The sequence below is a fragment of the Podarcis pityusensis genome (assembly GCF_964106645.2).
Source record: "Podarcis pityusensis genome assembly, chromosome: 18".
NCBI classification, from domain to species: Eukaryota; Metazoa; Chordata; class Lepidosauria; order Squamata; family Lacertidae; genus Podarcis; species Podarcis pityusensis.
This window is the reverse complement of record NC_138043.1, coordinates 6,523,839-6,542,950: the sequence shown is the minus strand read 5'-3', so window position 1 is coordinate 6,542,950 and position 19,112 is coordinate 6,523,839. Positions and strand designations below refer to the sequence as shown.

The 19,112-nt window shown below is 49.3% G+C and overlaps 1 protein-coding gene across 1 annotated transcript in view; it reads right to left on the bottom strand.

The window, feature by feature from the left end:
- Window positions 1-651: 651 nt before the first annotated feature.
- Window positions 652-19,112, bottom strand: part of HDGFL2 (HDGF like 2) — a 30,597-nt gene continuing 12,136 nt past the window's right edge. The window contains exons 5-15 of the mRNA XM_080988572.1: window positions 16,721-16,841; window positions 15,225-15,387; window positions 12,154-12,232; window positions 9,769-10,048; window positions 8,989-9,086; window positions 7,906-7,976; window positions 7,703-7,773; window positions 6,015-6,116; window positions 5,489-5,708; window positions 3,375-3,507; window positions 652-2,956 (exon numbers count right to left, since the gene is read on the bottom strand). Coding sequence (XP_080844698.1) covers window positions 2,863-2,956; window positions 3,375-3,507; window positions 5,489-5,708; window positions 6,015-6,116; window positions 7,703-7,773; window positions 7,906-7,976; window positions 8,989-9,086; window positions 9,769-10,048; window positions 12,154-12,232; window positions 15,225-15,387; window positions 16,721-16,841 — 1,432 coding nt within the window. The 3' untranslated portion in view covers window positions 652-2,862. The remainder of the gene's footprint in view (window positions 2,957-3,374; window positions 3,508-5,488; window positions 5,709-6,014; window positions 6,117-7,702; window positions 7,774-7,905; window positions 7,977-8,988; window positions 9,087-9,768; window positions 10,049-12,153; window positions 12,233-15,224; window positions 15,388-16,720; window positions 16,842-19,112) is intronic.

The following is a 19,112-nucleotide window of genomic DNA, read 5'->3' as shown; positions in this document are numbered from 1 at the left end:
ATTTCTTTGGACTTGATGTGGACTGACCACGCAAGTGCCTTCTGCTATCCAGAGAGCAGAATAAACTCTTTCTCTGAACCAAAACCTCGGTGTCATTTGACTTCCTTCCTCCCGTCCGGGAGCAACGCTCACCCAACCAATTGGTAAACTCCAATAAGGCTATAGCACTGCTTACCACACTCCTTCTTATGCTCTGCTTTCAATAATTCTGCACAAAGGTTACTCCCTCCCAACACTCAGCAACAGGACTCTTCTTCAACCTGTATGAATTACGTAAATTAAACCATTTCTCTTACCTTCGCTATTTTGTTCTTTTCCCCCGCAAGCAGTAAGGAGCCACAGCAGGAACTGACCCATCCAGACACTCTGGAAGTGGTATTCAGTAATTCTTCTCACAGATGAAATTCGCTATTACTTGCTTCGAAGCTTGTTTTAACAACAAAGGGTTGTCTCCAATGCCCGTCCTACTTTTAGCAGACCCGCCGAAATTAATGGGCACAGCTCAGTTAGGTTCATTAACTTCAATGGGTCTGCTCTAGCATTGGAAAAGATCCCAAACCCAAAAGCTGAGATATTTTGAAAGCATGATTCTGCAGCCAATTCAGCTGTTCTCTCTCCTGTGTTCCACAACTGACAGTCAAAACACTCCTCTTTCTTATCAGACAGGAACATCTTTATTTCATGGTTTCCAAAAACAAAATGATGCTTCAGACAGTATTTTGGCAGTTTCATCCTCTAATCTGGATTCCGCCTGGATAAAGCAGTTTGGAATTAAGTCTGCTTCAGTTGTTTAAAAAATAGGAATAATCTGAAACTCACGCAGAGACACCCACAGCCTACTGTGCTCCAAAAAGCCAAGACTCTCTTCCACTAACCTAAGGAGAGAGAAAAAGAGAGACGCACGGAGGAACACAGAATTCGGAAGCCCCATGAGAAGGCGTGGCCGAAACAGCCAACCGGCACTCACAGAGTGCCCTGTTGCATTTTGGGATTTGCCAAATCAGTAGCAGGGGTGGCGAGCGAGTGGAAAGCCAACAGGACAGTGACATGTGAAGAAATGGCCTCTTTGCACCTGTGTGTGAAGGCTTTTGAGCCACGCTGTCACCTGCAGCCTTTGGGGGGGGGGGCAGGAAGAAAATCTGTGCTTTCTCAAACTGGCCTGCAAGGCACTGCTAAACGGAAGCCTCTATGATGCATTTGTCAAGGCTGACCTGCCTCTTCAGAGCTTCTCCATACTTTGTCGCTCAACTGCTGCCCAAGGTAGTTGCTGGCGCTAAGAGCTGGTTGCAGAATTGACTGTGCTGCTTCACACTCCAGTCTGAATGCTTCCCCTTGCCTAGTAAGCTAGCTAGCCAGTCTCCTACCTACTCCCCTGTGGGGTGTGTTTTCTACCTGCGGAGAGGTTTTTTGGTTTTGGTTTTTTTTTTAAAAGACATAAAAAGACCAACACCAACACCCGCCCAGTAACACAGCGTTTGAAAAACGAAATGAAAATGCAAAACTGCTCAGCTAGTTTTGCACACACCAATGTCCTGCCTCTCCTCCTGATAGGGTTGAGACCAGTCTTGTGTTAAGGAGAATGAGATGGTAGGATTCTTTCAGGGGAACACTTAAGGGGCAGTCGGACACAACCCACACAAGGAGTTTTGGCTAGGCCGAGGCTGAAAGGCCAACAGCCCAGCGTTCTAGCCAGGCATTCTGATATCTTTGAAGCAGTGCATGAGAGAATTATACTGTGCAGAAACGGCCCCGTATCAGCACAGTAACACTTCTTGAAAGGCCTCTCTATCGCGGCTGGAGAGGGTGGCAAACCAGCAACTATCGTAAGCAGCAGCGTCCCAAGAAGGAGGGGAGGCACAACGGTGACAAAAAAAAGAGAGCTGGGAAAACTCATCTAACACAACTCAGAATGGAGGCAAAATCAAAGCTGGATGCCCTGCCAGGGCAACATAAGGAGAGGAGTCCAGCAGGATTTTACAACAGAGAAAGAGAACCTTTGGCCCTCCTAGATGTTGCTCAACTACAAATCCCATCAGCCCCAACTGCCAACGTTGATGGAATCTGTAGTTCTGCAACATCTGGAGCAGCGAGTGATCACTACGCCTTGTTTGAAATGCAAAACAGTCCAGACCCTGCAGAAACAGAATTCGACAGGCGGCACCCTTGAAATCTGAAGCCACGGACCACCACAACCCTGGGGTGATTTAAGCACAATCTTTCTCTTCTCCCCCCCCCTTCCTTTCCCCCCACCGAGAAGAGAGAGAAACTCTAAATAAAGAAGTTTGACAAGGATGAATGGCATTTTCTTTTCATTAAAAAACAACCCTTTATATATTCATTTCACGTCTGTTGAAATCACAAGAGTAAAAGGGACGGGATGGGTGGGTGGGGAGAGACTGGACAGAGAGTGGGGGAAATCAAAAACAGGGAACCAATACAAACATACATCGGTTGTGGGGCTGCCCCAGAAGTTCATAATTCTCCAAGGAGCAATAAGAGGACTGGGAAATGGGAGGGAGGGAGAGGGGGAGAAGAGGGCTCAGGGAGGAAGGGATATGACTTAGGAACAAGCTTCCCCAACCAGGTGCCCTCCAGGCACTACTGGACTGCAACTCCCATGAGCCCCCAGCTAGCATGGCCAACGGCCACGGGAGACGGGAGCAGAGGTCTAGGAAACGAAACGGAACCCGCACTCTGGGGGGCACCAAGTCAGGGAAGACCGGCCTAGAACGTCATCTACTGTGTGGCTTGGAAAAGCATCTCTGAAAGACAAGGCAAGGCAGAGACCTCGCCTCCCCGGGGGCTGCAAGCGTCACAACCCGTCCGGCGCTGCTTCTTTGCAGGGGCCTCCCCCCCTCGGTTTCAGCTCCCGTCATCTTCCTCCACGGAGTCCGACTCCATGTGGATCGCCTCCCGTTCGGCTCCTGCCCGCTCCGTCGCAGAATAGTCTTGCGTTCTGCAGTAGCACAGAGAGGAAGGGGTTGGGAGACAAGGTGGGACGAGAACGATCTTCTACCACCCCGAGGCAGGAAAACCAAGGTTTGGGGGGCAGGGGGACCCCTGAGGCGGCTCCGGGGCCTGAGTTAGGTGGGCCAGGAGCCTGACTCTGGATAATGCAGACTTCTCTGATCCCAATAAGGGTCTTTCCCCATCCCTTGGAAAAATAACCTCATTCCGACTTCTGCCCAAGTTTGTCCAATTCTAAATTCCAAAATTGGATTATATGGACTGCAGGGATTTTCTTTTAACACTCCCCACCCTGGGAAATTCCCCTGACTGCAGCACTTTTCAGTGGCAGCCTCTGGGGTGTGGAGGCACGTCACCTCCTAAGCAGCACAACCAAACCCACAAGAAAGGCCAGAAAGATCCCCTACTCGTTGTGGGTGTCTTCGGGGGAAGCCCCTCCCTTGACGTCCCCGGAAGTCCAATCTTCATCTCCGTCCTTGTTCTCTGTCACACCTTCACCTTTCTGGGCTCCCGACTCCCCATTCACAGGAGCTGGGAGGTCTGGGGAAGAAAAGAGATGTCAACACCCAGGGGCAAGAGAACAGGAAGGGGTAATCAGTTGCCAGGAGTGTGGGCCAGCAATTAAAAAAAACACGGCGTCAGTGAAGTCAACTCTTTATTCAAACAAACCAAAACAGTGCAGACCGAGTGATCACAGCAACTCGTAGGTCTTGCCCCAATGAGGCAGTTGTGAGGACTTCCCACCGCTCTCTAAGGCTCCTCCTCCCCAAGGTCTTCCCCAAGCAGTTGCAAATTGCGCCTGCGCACAACCAGCCTCTGCTCAGCTTTTTTTCAGTTTTGCTGTGTGTTCTAGGAGACCAGGGTCATGGGCGTAGCCAGGGGGTGAAGCTACACCCCCTAAATCAAGTACAGTGGTGCCTCGCAAGACGAAATTAATTCGTTCCGCGAGTTTTGTCGTCTTGCGATTTTTTCCGTCTTGTGAAGCACGGTGTCGGGAAAGTTTTGGAAAAGCTTCAAAAATCACCAAAGTCTTTAAAAACCTTAAAAAAGGCTACCACACCGCGTTCTATGAATTGCTCCTCGAAGTCAAGTCGCAACTGTATTAACGGTGTTAAGAAAAAGGAAACAAACTTGCAAGATGTTTTCGTCTTGCGAAGCAAGCCCATAGGGAAAATCGTCTTGCGAAGCAGCTCAAAAAACAAAAAACCCTTTCGTCTAGCAAGTTTTTTGTCTTGCGAGGCATTCGTCTTGCGAGGTACCACTGTAAATATAAAAATACCTAACTAATGGACCAGACATGTTGCAGATAAATTGGTTCTGCCCCATCTAACATCCTACTCCCCCTAACATAAATCTTGGCTATGCCCATACCAGAGGGGAAGGGAGTTGGTCACAGCTGGAGGAGGAGACTCTCTGGATTCTTCAGCGGCCAGACTCCTCTCTGCCTCTTGGCCTCCCTCCCCAGAGTCTGAACTGCTCTCTGCCACAGCCTCTTCCTGCTCAGTAAACCCTGTTGCCTCTTCAATTTCTGGCACCTCCTCCTCTCATTCTGCTCCCTCTTCTCTCTCCAACCACTCATCATCATCATCCCACAAAAAGGTAAAGGAACCCCGGATGGTTAAGTCCAGTCAAAGGCGACTGTGGGGTTGCGGCGCTCATCTCGCTTTCAGGCCGAGGGAGCCGGTGTTTGTCCACAGACAGCTTTCCGGGTCATGTGGCCAGCAGGACTAAACCGCTTCTGGCGCAACGGGACACAGTGATGGAAGTCAGAGCGCACAGATACGCTGTTTACTTTCCCGCAGCGATACCTATTTATTTACATGCACTGGCATGCTTTTGAACTGCTAGGTTGGCAGGAGCTGGGACAGAGCAATGGGAGCTCACTCAATCGCTAGGATTTGAACCGCCGACCTTCCGATCAGCAAATCCAAGAGGCTTAGTGGTTTAGACCACAATGTCACCCGCATCCCTATCATCATCCCACAACCACTCCCCTGGCTTTGAGCCTTCTTCCCATGGGGTTTCCCCAGCTGGTGCCTCCCACCACTCCCTCTGCATCCAGCCAGTCCCTGACATCTGTTATAAAAAAATTAAGAAGAAGAAGAAGAAGAGTTTGGATTTGATATCCCGCTTTATCACTACCCTAAGGAGTCTCAAAGCGGCTAACATTCTCCTTTCCCTTCCTCCCCCACAACAAACACTCTGTGAGGTGAGAGGGGCTGAGAGACTTCAGAGAAGTATGACTAGCCCAAGGTCACCCAGCAGCTGCAGGTGGAGGAGCGGAGACGCGAACCCGGTTCCCCAGATTACGAGTCTACCGCTCTCAACCACTACACGACACTAAGCTCCTCCCAGTTCCTCCACCACTTCCCACTTGGGTTACCTGGCTGTGAAGGATTGAGGAAGGCTGATTGAAGAGAGTGGGATCAATCTCCGAGTCCCTTCCCTGCCTGTCCCTCCCTCCCCTCCAGCCAACCCCAACCCCACTCAGAGAGGGTCTCTCTTGCCCCCAGCCTCTTACCAGCACTCGTCTCTTCCTCGCCTGTCTCATTCTGCCTTTCCCCTTCAGGCAGCTTCTCCTTGCCTTTGTCCCCCTCCCCTTTGTCCTTCTCCTTCTCCGAATCAGTCCTGTTGACTTTCTGGTTCGCCCCAACCTTTGGCCCCAGGACGCGGGACTTCAGGCATGTGTAGACCTCGGCTGCCTTCTCCATCACTTCTTTGTTGGCCTTGTAACGCCGAATCTTGTTACAAACAAACACGGCATTTTAGACGCTTTCAAATTAGGCACGGTAGTGTCGATATAAAATGTAAAAGACAGTGGTACCTATTTATCTACTTGCACTGGCGTGCTTTCGAACTGCTAGGTTGGCAGGAGCCGAGACAGAGCAACGGGAGCTCACTCCGTTGCACAGATTCAAACCGCCAACCTACTGATCGGTAAGCCCAAGAGGCTCAGTGGTTTAGACCACAGCGCCACCCGCGTCCTCACGGCTGTGCACAAGTAGTGGGGGCCTCCCCAATCCCACCCACCCACCCCACCCTCTTACCTTTTTCAGAGTGGCCACGACGTTTGTGTGCTTCTGGAGGATCTGAGAGGTGACCTGAAGGCTGCCCAGTTCTTCCAACGCACTCAGACACCTCTTGACGTCCTAGAGAAACAGGATTTTGGGCACAGTGACCATTTGGCCCACCGGAGCTTACACAAAAACTGCTTACACAGAATAATTATAAGAATGACAAGAACAACAATAATTGTTCCAAAAGGACTGGGGCAAATTTATACTCTATATGAATGAAAATTGAAAACAGTTGAATACGTTTGTAGGTTTAAGTTGAAATGTCTGGTAATGGGAAATTAAGGAGCCGATTTACTTATAAATAGGTGATTGTTAAAAGATTGATTTAAGGTAAAAAAGTGAACTTAGGAATGTGGAGAAATTGGTAATGAGATACGGAAATCTGTTAGAGGGAAAGAAGGATGTTGACGCTTTATTTAAGCAATGTCTTAAGTTATTTTTTGATACTGAAATGTAATAAAATATGGAAAACTTAATAAAAATTATATTAAAAAAAAGAACAACAATAATGGTAATGGTGATGATTAGCCGCCCATCTAACTGGGTTGCTCCAGCTGCTCTTGACAGCTCCCGACAAAATATTTGAAACACCATACAGTGGTGCCTCGCAAGACGAAATTAATTCGTTCTGCGAGTTTTTTCATCTTGCGGATTTTTCGTCTTGCGAAGCATGGTTTCCCAAAGTCTTCAAAATCACCAAAGTCTTCAAAAACCTCAAAAAAGGCTACCACACCGCGTGCTATGAGTTGCTCCTCGAAGTCACCCTGGGTATTAACGGTTTTAAGAAAAAGGAAACAAACTTGCAAGACATTTTCAGTTTTTTTGTCTTGTGAAGCAAGCCCATTGGGAAATTCGTCTTGCGAAGCAACTCAAAAAACGAAAAACTCTTTCGTCTTGCGAGTTTTTCGTCTTGCGAGGCATTCGTCTTGCGAGGTACCACTGTAAAACATCAAACATTAAAAACTTCCCCATACAGGACTGACTTCAGATGTCTTCTAAAAGTTGTATAGTTACTCATCTCCTTGACATTTGTTGGGAGGACGTTCCACAGGGAGGGTGCCACTACTAAAAAGACCCTCTGCCTGGTTCCCTGTAACTTGGCTTCTCGCAGCGAGGGAACCACTAGAAGGTTTTTGGCGCTGGACCCCAGTGCCCGGGCTCAGCGATAGGAGTGGAGACGCTCCTTCAGTTAGACACTGTTGATACCATTAGAAGCATCACCTGGGGGTGTCCTGTTCCTCAGCCTGTACCAACTCAGAGTGCAGGTGGAAACTGAGGAGAGTTGTATTTCTGGATGTTCCACTGCAGTTCAGTGGATTGGAGAAGGGGAAAACAGTGGAACAAGAGACCCGTCCCCTCGGCTCCAGGACTGGGGGGGGGGACCTGCGGCCCTCCACTTGTGGATGCACCTACAACTGCCATCAGCCCCAATCAGCATGTCTAACAGTCAGGAATGGCAGGGGTTGGAATCCTGCACCATTTGGACGGCAGAAGGACCCCCACACCTGCCTCAGGCGGGCATCACAGAAGAGTTTTCCAGCAGCAGAAATGGCAAGCAAATCCTAAAGGCGGGCAGGAACCTGCAGGCAAGCCCGGGAATTGTAAGGAGAGCTTTCCGGGGGGAAACAGGCTCAAAGGAGAGAGGGGCTCCAGCTTACCGGATTGTCGACTTTCAGAGCAAACTTGATCTCGCTGTGCAACTTCTGGAGTTTCTCCTCGATCGTGGGTTCTGCAGACAGCACAAAGGTTTTTTGAAAGCCGGGAAAAACAAGTCACTTCCGGGGAAAACAAGTCACTCATGCTCCAATCACATATCCCTTTTCTCTCTTTCTCCAGCCTGTTTTTTGTTTTTGTTTTTTACCTTTCTTCTTCTCCACCCTCCTTTCAGGGAGCACCTCTGACTTTTTCCGGCCTCGTTCTGCTTTCAAAGCTCTAGAGACAGAAGAAAAAGAAGGTAAGAAGCAGAACTGGTGCTAAGAAGAAGGCTGTGTCTACTCCATGCCTAGGGGGAAACCTGCAAACGGGCAACCCAACGCTCCCTAAAATGTCAAGGTCTGCAGCTAGTTGGTTTGATTACTGCAACGTGCTGTATGTGGGGCTGCCCCTGAAGGTGGTCCAGAAACTGGAGCTAACGAAGAACTGGCCGCAAGACTCTAAACTGGGACTGCTTGCTGGGCACATTCCTTGCCAGTAATAAAAGGACTTCACTGGTCACCAAACTGTTTCCAAGCTCGATTCAAGACCCAAGATCTGAATGATATGGACGGGCCCATAAATGGGCAAGGGAAAGTTGCATTGACAAATTCAGTTCTCAATGTGTTTGGAGGAAACTCCTACCAAAGGGAACGTACGTTTAATGCTTGGCACTAGTTTTCTCTCCCAGCTCGCTACAGCAGCCCTCCCTAGGTATGTTGTGAGCTGCCCTGAGATTTACGGATGAAGGGTGGAGAATGAAGAATGAAGAAGAATGAAGAAGAGAAAAGTTGCCCCAAGCAGTTTAATCAAACTACATTAAACCTCCCTCCTCAAAGCATGTTGGGAACTGACTCAGGTATACTAGACTGAGGTATACGGCTTCAGCCCAGTAGACCTGTAGGAGCGTCTCCACCCCCATCATTCAGCCCAGACAACTGAGGTCCAGCTCTGATGGCCTTCTGGTTGTTCCCTCCCTGCGAGAAGTGAGGTTACAGGGAACCAGGCAGAGGGCCTTCTCGGTGGTGGCACCCTCCCTGTGGAACGCCCTCCCATCAGATGTCAAGGAAATAAGCAACTATCTGACTTTTAGGAGACATCTGAAGGCAGCCCTGTTTAGGGAAGTTTTTAATGTCTGATGTTCTATCATGTTTTTAATATTGTTGGGAGCCGCCAAGAGTGGCTGGGGAAATCCAGGCAGATGGGCGGGGTATAAATAATAAATTTATGATTATTATGATTATTATATAACCTGTTCCGGGTCTTCTCTTCTCCTTGGCACCTCTTCTCCTTTTGACTCTGTTTCCTCGAGATCTCGGAGGACTGCTGCTTCTTCAGGGGCTTTTTCACCTGGAGGGGGGAAGAAAACGAGAATGTCACAAGATAGGCTATCACATCCCAGTGAAAAACCTCCCAGGCTTCCCCTGCTCTTTGATCTTTGCAGGGCTATGGTAAAATAGCTGCTTTCCTATGTACAAGATCAGGACTGCAATGCCTCAAAGGACCGCCACTCCCTCTATGAACTAGCCCAGACACTTCCGTCGTCATCTGAGGCCCAGCCAGGGAAGGCAAGAGAATGGGCCTTTTCAGTGGTCTCACTGCAGGGACGCGGGTGGCGCTGTGGGTTAAAACACAGAGCCTAGGACCTGCCGATCAGAAGGTCAGCGGTTCGAATCCCCGTGACGGAGTGAGCTCCCGTTGCTCGGTCCCTGCTCCTGCCAACCTAGCAGTTCAAAAGCACATCAAAGTGCAAGTAGATAAATAGGTACCACTCCGGTGGGAAGGTAAACGGCGTTTCTGTGCGCTACTCTGGTTTGCCAGAAGCGGCTTAGTCATGCTGGCCACATGACCCCGGAAGCTGTACGCCGGCTCCCTCGGTCAATAAAGCGAGATGAGCGCTGCAATCCCAGAGTCAGTCACGACTGGACCTAATGGTCAGGGGTCCCTTTACCTTATTATTATTCTTATTATTAGATGAAGTTCAGCCTGGCCCCTTTCCCAGGGCGCTCCCATCCCTGCCTTGCCAGCTCACCTCTTTCTCCACTTCTGAGTCGGAAGACGATGGGGCCTTGGGCCGCCCCTTCTTGCTCTTCTTGGGGACCTCGTTGTCCACACTGCTGTCGCTGTCTGAGTGCTCCACCTCCCCCTTCTCGGCCTTCTCCTTTTTCCGCTCCTTCTCTTCCCGCTCCTGCTCCCGGAGGCGGCGCAGCTCCTCCTCCTGCTCGCGCTTCCGCTTCTCCTCCAGCTCCCGGCGGCGCTCCTCGTCGCGGCGCTTCCACTCACTGATGCGGTCCACGTCGCTGTCACTGTCGCTGGGAGGGGAAGCAGGCAAGGAAAGAGACAATAAATGACTGTGGGCGAATCGGGGTGCGAGCTCCCAGCTACTCCCGAGCGCCAGACTTGTTAAAAAGATTGAACAGTGCCTTGATGTGGCGACCGTGGCAAGCCACATCATTGAATGTCCTGCATAAATGCTCCCAGACTAGTCTGTCCTTTATTTCAGTTGCCTCCACTGCTTGGTCCCTAGCTCAGAGAGGGCTGAGAGGTAAGAGGTGAACTTGTTCAGACAGAGAGAGTGGAAAGAAATACATTTGTGGCTGCATATATGTGAGTGTGTATTTTCTTCCTCTAATCTGGATTCCGCCTGGATAAAGCAGTTTGGAATTAAGTCTGCTTTAGTTGTTAAAATAACAGTAATACAGTGGTACCTCAGGTTACATGCGCTTCAGGTTACAGACTCTGCTAACCCAGAAATAGTACCTCGGGTTAAGAACTTTGCTTCAGGATGAGAACAGAAATCGTGCTCCGGCGGCGCAGCGGCAGCAGGAGGCCCCCATTAGCTAAAGTGGTGCTTCAGGTTAAGAACAGTTTCAGGTTAAGAACGGACCTCCAGAACAAATTAAGTACTTAACCCGAGGCACCACTGTTATCTGAAACTCACGCAGAGACACACACACCCTACTGTGCTCCAAAAAGCCAAGACTCTCTTCCACTAACCTAAGGAGAGAGAAAAAGAGAGACGCACAGAGGAACACAGAATTCGTAAGTCCCATGAGAAGGCGTGACCCAAGCTTCCTCAACCACGACCCTTGTTTTGAGACAACAATTCCCAGCATCCCTGACCACTGGTCCTGCTAGCTAGGGATCATGGGAGTTGTAGGCCAAAAAAAATCCGGAGGGCCGAGGTTAAGGAAACCTGGCGTGGCCACAACAGCCAACCGGCACTCACAGAGTGCCCTGTTGCATTTTGGAATTTGCCAAATCAGTAGCAGGAGTGGCGAGCGAGTGGAAAATCAACAAGACAGTGACATGTGAAGAAATGGCATCTTTGCACCTGTGTGTGAAGGCTTTTGAGCCACGCTGTCACCCGCAGCCTGGGGGGGGGGGGGCAGGAAGAAAAATCTGTGCTTTCTCAAACTGGCCTGCAAGGCACTGCTAAACGGAAGCCTCTATGATGCATTTGTCAAAGGGCAGGGGAGAGGAGACAGGATGGATGAGAGAATAATAATAATAATAATAATAATAATAATAATAATAATAATAATAATTTATTTGTACCCCGCCCATCTGGCTGGGTCTCCCCAGCCACTCTGGGCAGCTTCCAACAAAGATTAAAAATACATTAAAATGTCACACATTAAAAACTTCCATGAGCCTTCAGATGTCTTCTAAATGTCAGGTAGTTGTTTATCTCTTTGACATCTGCTGGGAGGGCGTTGCACAGGGCAGGCGCCACTACCAAGAAGGCCCTCTGCCTGGTTCCCTGTAGCTTTGCTTCTCACAGTGAGGGAACTGCCAGAAGGCCCATGGAGCTAGACCTCAGTGTCCAGGCAGAACGCTGGGGGTGGAGATGCTCCTTCAGGTATACTGGGCCGAGGCCGTTGAGGGCTTTAAAGGTCAACACCAACATTTTGAATTGTGGTCGTAAACGCACAGGCAGGCAGGCAAGAACACTTCCTGACCTGCCTCTCCAGCGCTTCTCCATACTTTGTGAGAGGAAGAGGTGCACTTGTGCAGAGAGAGAGAGTGGAAATATATAACGTACATCTGTGACTGCATATACCTGAGTGTGTGTGTAAAAGAGAGCGGGAAAGAGGTATGTTCTCTGTTGTTATCAGACAGCAATAGCACTTAGTTTGTGTGACTAATCACTGTGTGATCTGCAGAGTCAGGACCAGCAGGACATAGGGGATTTCCCGACAAGCACAACGTTATCGGGAGGGTCTCCCAAATTCTCTCCCAAATTCTGTGCTATGCCATCGCACCCCCACCAGCCACTTTGCAATTGATGCCCACGGCACCTTCTGTACACTCGAGACGTGCCTGCTAGTCCGAGGAGGTTAGCGGACCCCTGCTCTAGGATCCCGCATTAAGCAGCGATGGCCACAGTGCTCACGACAGCCCCACCTTCGCTCACCTGTCGCTGCTGGAGCTGCTAGGAAGCCTCTCTGCCTTAGGTTTCCTCCCGCGAGGCTTCGGGGGCGGCTTTTCCGCTGCTGCCGGGGGGAGAGGAAGGAGTCGAGAATTAGCTATAGCCATCTCCTAGCCACCCAGTTCCTCAAGTGAAGCAACCCGCCCGCATCCCATGGAAAAAGCTGCAGTCTTTTCCTGTGACTCGGGGAAGGGCATGAGCGACACAGGAACTCAGCTGAGGCGGAGGGGGAGAAGGGAAGCAGGACCGCTCCTTTCCTTGAACCCCTTCCATTTGGACTGGGCATTGCAGGTGCCTGAGTTTGCTTCCGTGGCGCTGTGGGTTAAAACAGAGCCTAGGGCTTGCCGATCAGCAGGTTGGCGGTTCGAATCCATCGTGACGGAGTTCCCGTTGCTCGGTCCCTGCTCCTGCCAACCTAGCAGTTCAAAAGCACGTCAAAGTGCAAGTAGATAAATAGGTACCACTCCGGCGGGAAGGTAAACGGCGTTTCCGTGCGCTGCTCTGGTTCGCCAGAAGCGGCTTAGTCATGCTGGCCACATGACCCGGAAGCTGTACGCTGGCTCCCTCGGCCAGTAAAGCGAGATAAGCGCCGCAACCCCAGAGTCAGCCACGGCTGGACCTAACGGTCAGGGGTCCCTTTACCCTACTCTTCCCTTTGCATCGTGCATGTAGACCATTAAGCTTGAGAGGGAACGATCTGTCTTATTGATGTAAAAATGCTTCCAATGTGCGAGGGAACCAGCGGATAGGAAGAGTCCATGTTCAAATATATAAAAGGATGTCACATAGAGGAGGGAGAAAGGTTGTTTTCTGCTGCTCCAGAGAAGCGGACACGGAGCAATGGATCCAAACTACAAGAAAGAAGATTCCACCTAAACATTAGGAAGAACTTCCTGACAGTAAGAGCTGTTCGACAGTGGAATTTGCTGCCAAGGAGTGTGGTGGAGTCTCCTTCTTTGGAGGGCTTTAAGCAGAGGCTTGACAACCATATGTCAGGAGTGCTCTGATGGTGTTTCCTGCTTGGCAGGGGGTTGGACTCGATGGCCCTTGTGGTCTCTTCCAACTCTATGATTCTATGATTCTAGATCAGTCCAGTCCAGCAAGCAAGCCCTCAGCTTACACAGGGGTTACGTTCTGGGGGCCACGCCTAAAGCCAAAATTGCGTATAGTCAAAACACATTGGGTGCAATGTGCCCAAGCCTTTTTCCTCGGGCGCCTGGCCTCTTTCCACCCTCTTTTTTAATTTAATTTTTTTTGCCAAGTGCATAAAGCTGGATGTGCGCAAGTTGTGGGCTTACTGTTCCCTGTTTGTAGTGCCTCTAGTCGTCCCGCAAACAGGGAGAAAAACAGTCGCCCCACATCAAATGGCACTCAGGTGTCTACTGACGCACACACTTGCTTACACAAGCATTCTCTTGATCCCTTGAGAAGGATCTCCTGGTTTTAGCCTTATTCTTACCATACAGTTCTATGGTGCATTTGGGATTTCATACTTTGCAAACAGCTCAGAAGACAGCCTAGGCATTAGGCAGTATGTAAATCAATAAACAGCAGCAGCAGTCGTAGTGTTGGTATAGTAGCAATGATAACAGGTTATTTACTTCTGAGTTTTCCATCTGATTTTAACGCACCAGAAGGTTTGTAATCTCCTCCTCTTTCCCTCACAAGGACAAATGTGCCCGATGAACTCATGGCATGCTACAGCAGACCTAGGGGGCAATACAGTGGTGCCCCGCAAGACGAATGCCTCGCAAGACGAAAAGCTCGCTAGACGAAAGAGTTTTCCGTTTTTTGAGTCGTTCCGCAAGACGAATTTCCCTATGGGCTTGCTTCGCAAGACGAAACGTCTTGCGAGTTCTTGCGAGTTTGTTTCCTTTTTCTTAAAGCCGCTAAGCCGTTAATAGCCGCTAAGCCGTTAATAGTCGCTAAGCCATTAATAGCCGCTAATAGCCGTGCTTCGCAAGACGAAAAAACCGCAAGACGAAGAGACTCGCAGAACGGATTAATTTCGTCTTGCGAGGCACCACGGTACTCATTGCGCTTGTCCTCCCCAGATCTGCTTCAGAGGGTTGGGAGAGCCCACAGAACAGATTGGGGGGGGGCAGGGGAGGGGAAAAGTTTTGTCATGCAAGAAGAAATCTTTGTCAGGAAAGGAATAGGTTGCTTGGCAATACAATGGAAGGAATACAAGAAACGACCAATTGACGCGCCAATTGACACACAACCGCACCCAATCTGGAAATGACTTTAAAAATGGCAAAAACAGCCCAAAAAGAGCCCAGAAAAGGCAAAAAGGCATGAAAGGAGCACCCGGCAATCCCACAAGACTTTGCAAGTGCAATCCCAGGAGCCTTTGCAACAGATCAATGAAGCCTGCGGAGAGTTGGGAGTTTGAGCAAGGAGGTTTGGAGGGAGTGGTTGTGGCAGAGCTTGGCCAGCCTGGTAAGCGCTGCTGGTTTTTTTAAAGGGGGTTTCCAGAGGTTCAGAGGGCATTTGCAGGCTTTCCCAATGGTGTTTCCAAATACATGTCTTTTCACCGGCGAGCCATAACCCCCGCGTAAATGGGGAGTTGCCTGTACAGCATAGCATTAAAGGCAAATGTTTCTCTGGCAGCACAAGGCTTTCCGCTTGCACAATGGAACGTTCACCCGCCCCCCACAACTCTGCCCAGAGGACTTGACTGACAGCACACATGGAGGAGAGGGCAAGAAATCCTGTTGCACAAGCAGAAAGCCTTGTGCGTAAGTGGGACTAGCATGGGCCGCAACCTAACATCCCACAGTTCTCTCTTGCTCAGCAGGGATGTGGAGGTGGGAAGCATGACAAGTCAGAGAGCAGCTGCTGGCACTGCTGGGAGCTGGTCCAAAACAGCTGGACGTAGCAGCCTGCAAGAGCCAGGTTTAACCCTAACATGGGGGGGCTGCTGAAGAAGTACCTATTTCATGCCAAGACAGCCAAAGAAGATTTTTGAAGGCATCAACTCACCCTTTGGACAAAAACACACAACACACACCCATAAACGGGCCGAGCTACGGGAAGAAAACCAGGTCGCCTACCCGGCTTCCGTCCCCGGGAGGGCTTCTTGACGGACTCGTCCGAGTTGGAGTCGGAATCAGACTTGGGTGTGGGAGCCTTGGCATTCTCTCTGTCGTCGTCGTCCTCTTCCTCCTCTTCCTCCGAATCAGCCTTGGCATCAGAGTCGGAGCCCGATTCGATTTTCTGCCAAGACACAACACGATGCAAGGAGACCCCTACCAGGCCAGAGCATGTGTGTGCCTCCCTGGCCAATGATCGATCAGGGCACGAAAGGAACAGAGTCAAATTGCCCACCACTTGGCAGCTGTGTTCCAAATTCTCCTGCATCCTAGTTCGACAGACCGCTAACCACTACACAACAGTGGCTTCCTAGGGTCCTTCTGGGTCATTCCATGCCACATGATCCAATGACTTTCACTTTACCATTTTATATTGATTTCAGTTTCCTAAAAGTAGTATAAGAGAAGTTCCCAAATCTCAGTTTTAATTTCTTTATCTCACCCTGTTATTGAGTTATGAGGGTTTGAAATTTCAAAAAAAAAACACACACACCCAAAAAGCCTGACAATTTTGGTCTTGCTAGGCTAAAGAAAAACCTTTAAAGCTCAGGCCAGAACTGAGATACAGTCAAACCTCAGTTGTCGAATGTAATCCGTTCCAGAAGAGAGAGACAAAACTTTATTCACATTAGCCAATGGCCATAGCAACAATAAAACATTGCAGTACACGCAAAAAAGGAAATTTGATATAAAAGCACAATTTAAAGTCCTGAATCAGCAGTCAGTTAGTGGCCCTTATTCTGATTGCCCCTGCTATGAACCTAACAACCTTTGCTGTTATCTGCTCATTTTGATCTGATAGAAGAAAGGACATTGTGAATCCGTTCTGGAAGCCCATTTGGCTTCCGAAATGTTCGACAACTGAGGCGCAGCTTCCAACTGGATGAAGGAGCTTCCTGCACTAAGGAAGAATCTACGTCAGATGTTCGGCTTCTGAAAAACGTTGGAAAACCAGAACATTTACTTCTGGGGTTTTCAGTGTTTGGGAGCTGAGGTTTGACTGTATTTCAAAACTAAAAATACCAATCTCTTCAAAACTTCATGGGCTTGAATACGGTATGTCACATGATGGACTTAAAATTTTAAATTTAAGTTTTACAAATTTTAAAAGCGATTTTAAAAAATGGAATACGATTTTAAAATCCCCCCAAAAGGATTATTTCATATGTCTAAGAACTCCCTGCCAAATTTCATCTTGGAATCTCAAGGAGATCACATTTTAAAAAAAAATTATTTTGCACACCCACACGTGCCTTACTGGGTTCTATTTAGGATAAATGGGTCTTCTTGGGAGTGAAATGTAACAGAATAAACAATACTTCAAACCATAGTATCAGTTACTTCAGACATTTCTTTAAAAAGCTGTTCGATTAAAAGGTTATCTGAAAAGTTGGTCAGGCTTTTCTTTTAAAAAACAGGCTCCCAAGTGAGGCCTTTGTATTTAAAGGGCCCTTTACCTTTTTCTTCCAGCCGCCTACAGCTGCCCTTCGTGGAGCCCTTGGCGGAGGCTTCTTCTCTGGAGTGAAATCCTGCAAAGGGGAGACATAGGAATTTAGGTGTGAGGCCAACACCCTTGGCCTGTCACAGGGGAAGAGGGAAATATTCTAGTTTTTTAAAAGCAATCTACACAGGGACCTTTTAAGCAGGAAAGCACTTGGAAGGCCACCTGATTTCGGGCGGGGAAACTAGGATTCACAGACTGATCAGAACCATTATCCCTACTTGACGGGCATAGAAATGGGCACAGCTGGGCCTAAAGGCCATGTTCCCCTATGCAGAGCTCAGATGCCTACAAGGTAAGCACGGTGCCAATCGCAACAGCGGTAAGCTGGCAGTAACACCAGCCTCCTTCACAAATTCCCCGCTTTGCAGGGCTGCTTCGCAGGGGGGCTGGACGGATGACGTCCAAGGTCCCTTCCAACTGCAAACTTCTGGCGGGGGAGACTTCGGATGCAGGATCGTGCCTCCTGCACCCGCCCCAACCATCCCCCGAAACAGCAGCCAACTTAATACAATAATAAAACAATAACAATTAATAATTAATTAATTATTGTACCTCGCCCATCTGACCGGGTTGCCCCAGCCACTCTAGGAGCCACTCAACTACAACTCATGGCAATAGGTAAAAGGCAAAGGTAAAGGACCCCTGGACAGTTAAGTCCAGTCAAAGGAGACTATGGGGTTGCGGCGCTCATCTCACTTTGAAGCCGAGGGAGCCGGCGTTTGTCCGCAGACAGCTTTCCAGGTCATGTGGCCAGCAGGACTGGTGCACGGAGGACCATGACAAGCGTCAGAGCACACAAAAACTCCGTTTACCTTCCCACCGCAGTGGTACCTATTTATTTACTTGCACTAGTGTGCTTTCGAACTGCTAGGTTGGCAGGAGCTGGGACAGAGCAACAGGAGCTCACCCCGTCGCGGGGATTCGAACCGCCGACCTTCTGATCAGCCCAGCCAAGAGCAGGGATCAGCAACCTGCGGCCCATGGGGGTTGTTTAACCGGCCGACGAGCACCCCTGAACCGAGCCGCCCACTTGGTGAGTCCGCGCACGCTGCACTAAACTGGCACAGCATGGCACGACGACTTGCTTTTGCAGCGCTTAAAATCATGTCTGCGCAGACTCTGGAAACCGCAGGGATCTCCGCTGGAGTTAACCAGCCCAGGTGAGGTAAACCTTGCCAACCCCTGCCCAAGAGGCTCAGGGGTTTAGATCACAGCGCCACCCGCCATCCCTTCATAAGAATGCAAAGTCTTGCTATCCTCTATTTTTCACTTAACACAATGGCTATACCGCTTGTTTGTAATAAAACCTCTGAGCTGTTTGCAATGTACCGTATTTTTCCATGTATAAGATGCCCCCGTGTATAAGACGCCCCTTGTTTTTTGGGGACTCCAAATCAAGAAAATGGAGGGAGATTGTATCTGTGTAATAAGACGATCCCCAATTTCAAACATATTTTATATAGGGAAATACCTAGTCTTATACACGGAAAAATACGGTATTTAAATTATAGGAAGTGCCATCTAAAAGATTGATTTCTTTTTTGCTTATAGCTATCCAATACCCTCATTATGTTCTTTCTAATTAGTTCATGCCCAGAAATCAAATCTCTGTCTCATCAGAAGACAGCATCCAACACTATAGCCCTTCATTTCAGAAGAAACCCTCCAGCTAGAAAGACACATGCCAACGTTGTACGGATTTTGGCATGCTGGGGGGGGGGCGAGTTTTTATATCAGCAAACATGTCTGGAATGTTAATTTTAATCTGACCACTTTTTAAAATCCACTGTTTTATGTTGCACGTTATTCTGTATTTTATTCCGCTGTGCATCACTTAAGAAACTCTCAGGCCACCTAAGATCTGGCAGAAGCTCTCCAAGCTTTCTATAAATCTGTTAAATAGTAACAATCAATGGGGATGCGGGTGGCACTGTGGGTTAAACCACAGAGCCTAGGACTTGCCGATCAGAAGGTCGGCGGTTCGAATCCCTGCAACGGGGTGAGCTCCGTTGCTCGGTCCCTGCTCCTACCAACCTAGCAGTTCGAAAGCACTTCAAGTGCAAGTAGATAAATAGGTACTGCTCCGGCGGGAAGGTAAACGGCGTTTCTGTGCGCTGCTCTGGTTCGCCAGAAGCGGCTGAGGTCCTGCTGGCCACATGACCCGGAGGCTGTACGCCGGCTCCCTTGGCCAATAAAGCGAGATGAGCGCCGCAACCCCAGGGTCGTTCGTGAATGGACCTAATGGCCAGGGGTCCCTTTACCTTTACCAATCAATGAGCATTTCTCACAACCAGTGACTGGGCTGTACAAAAGGTAAATAAACCTGCTCCAAGTTGTCCAGGGCT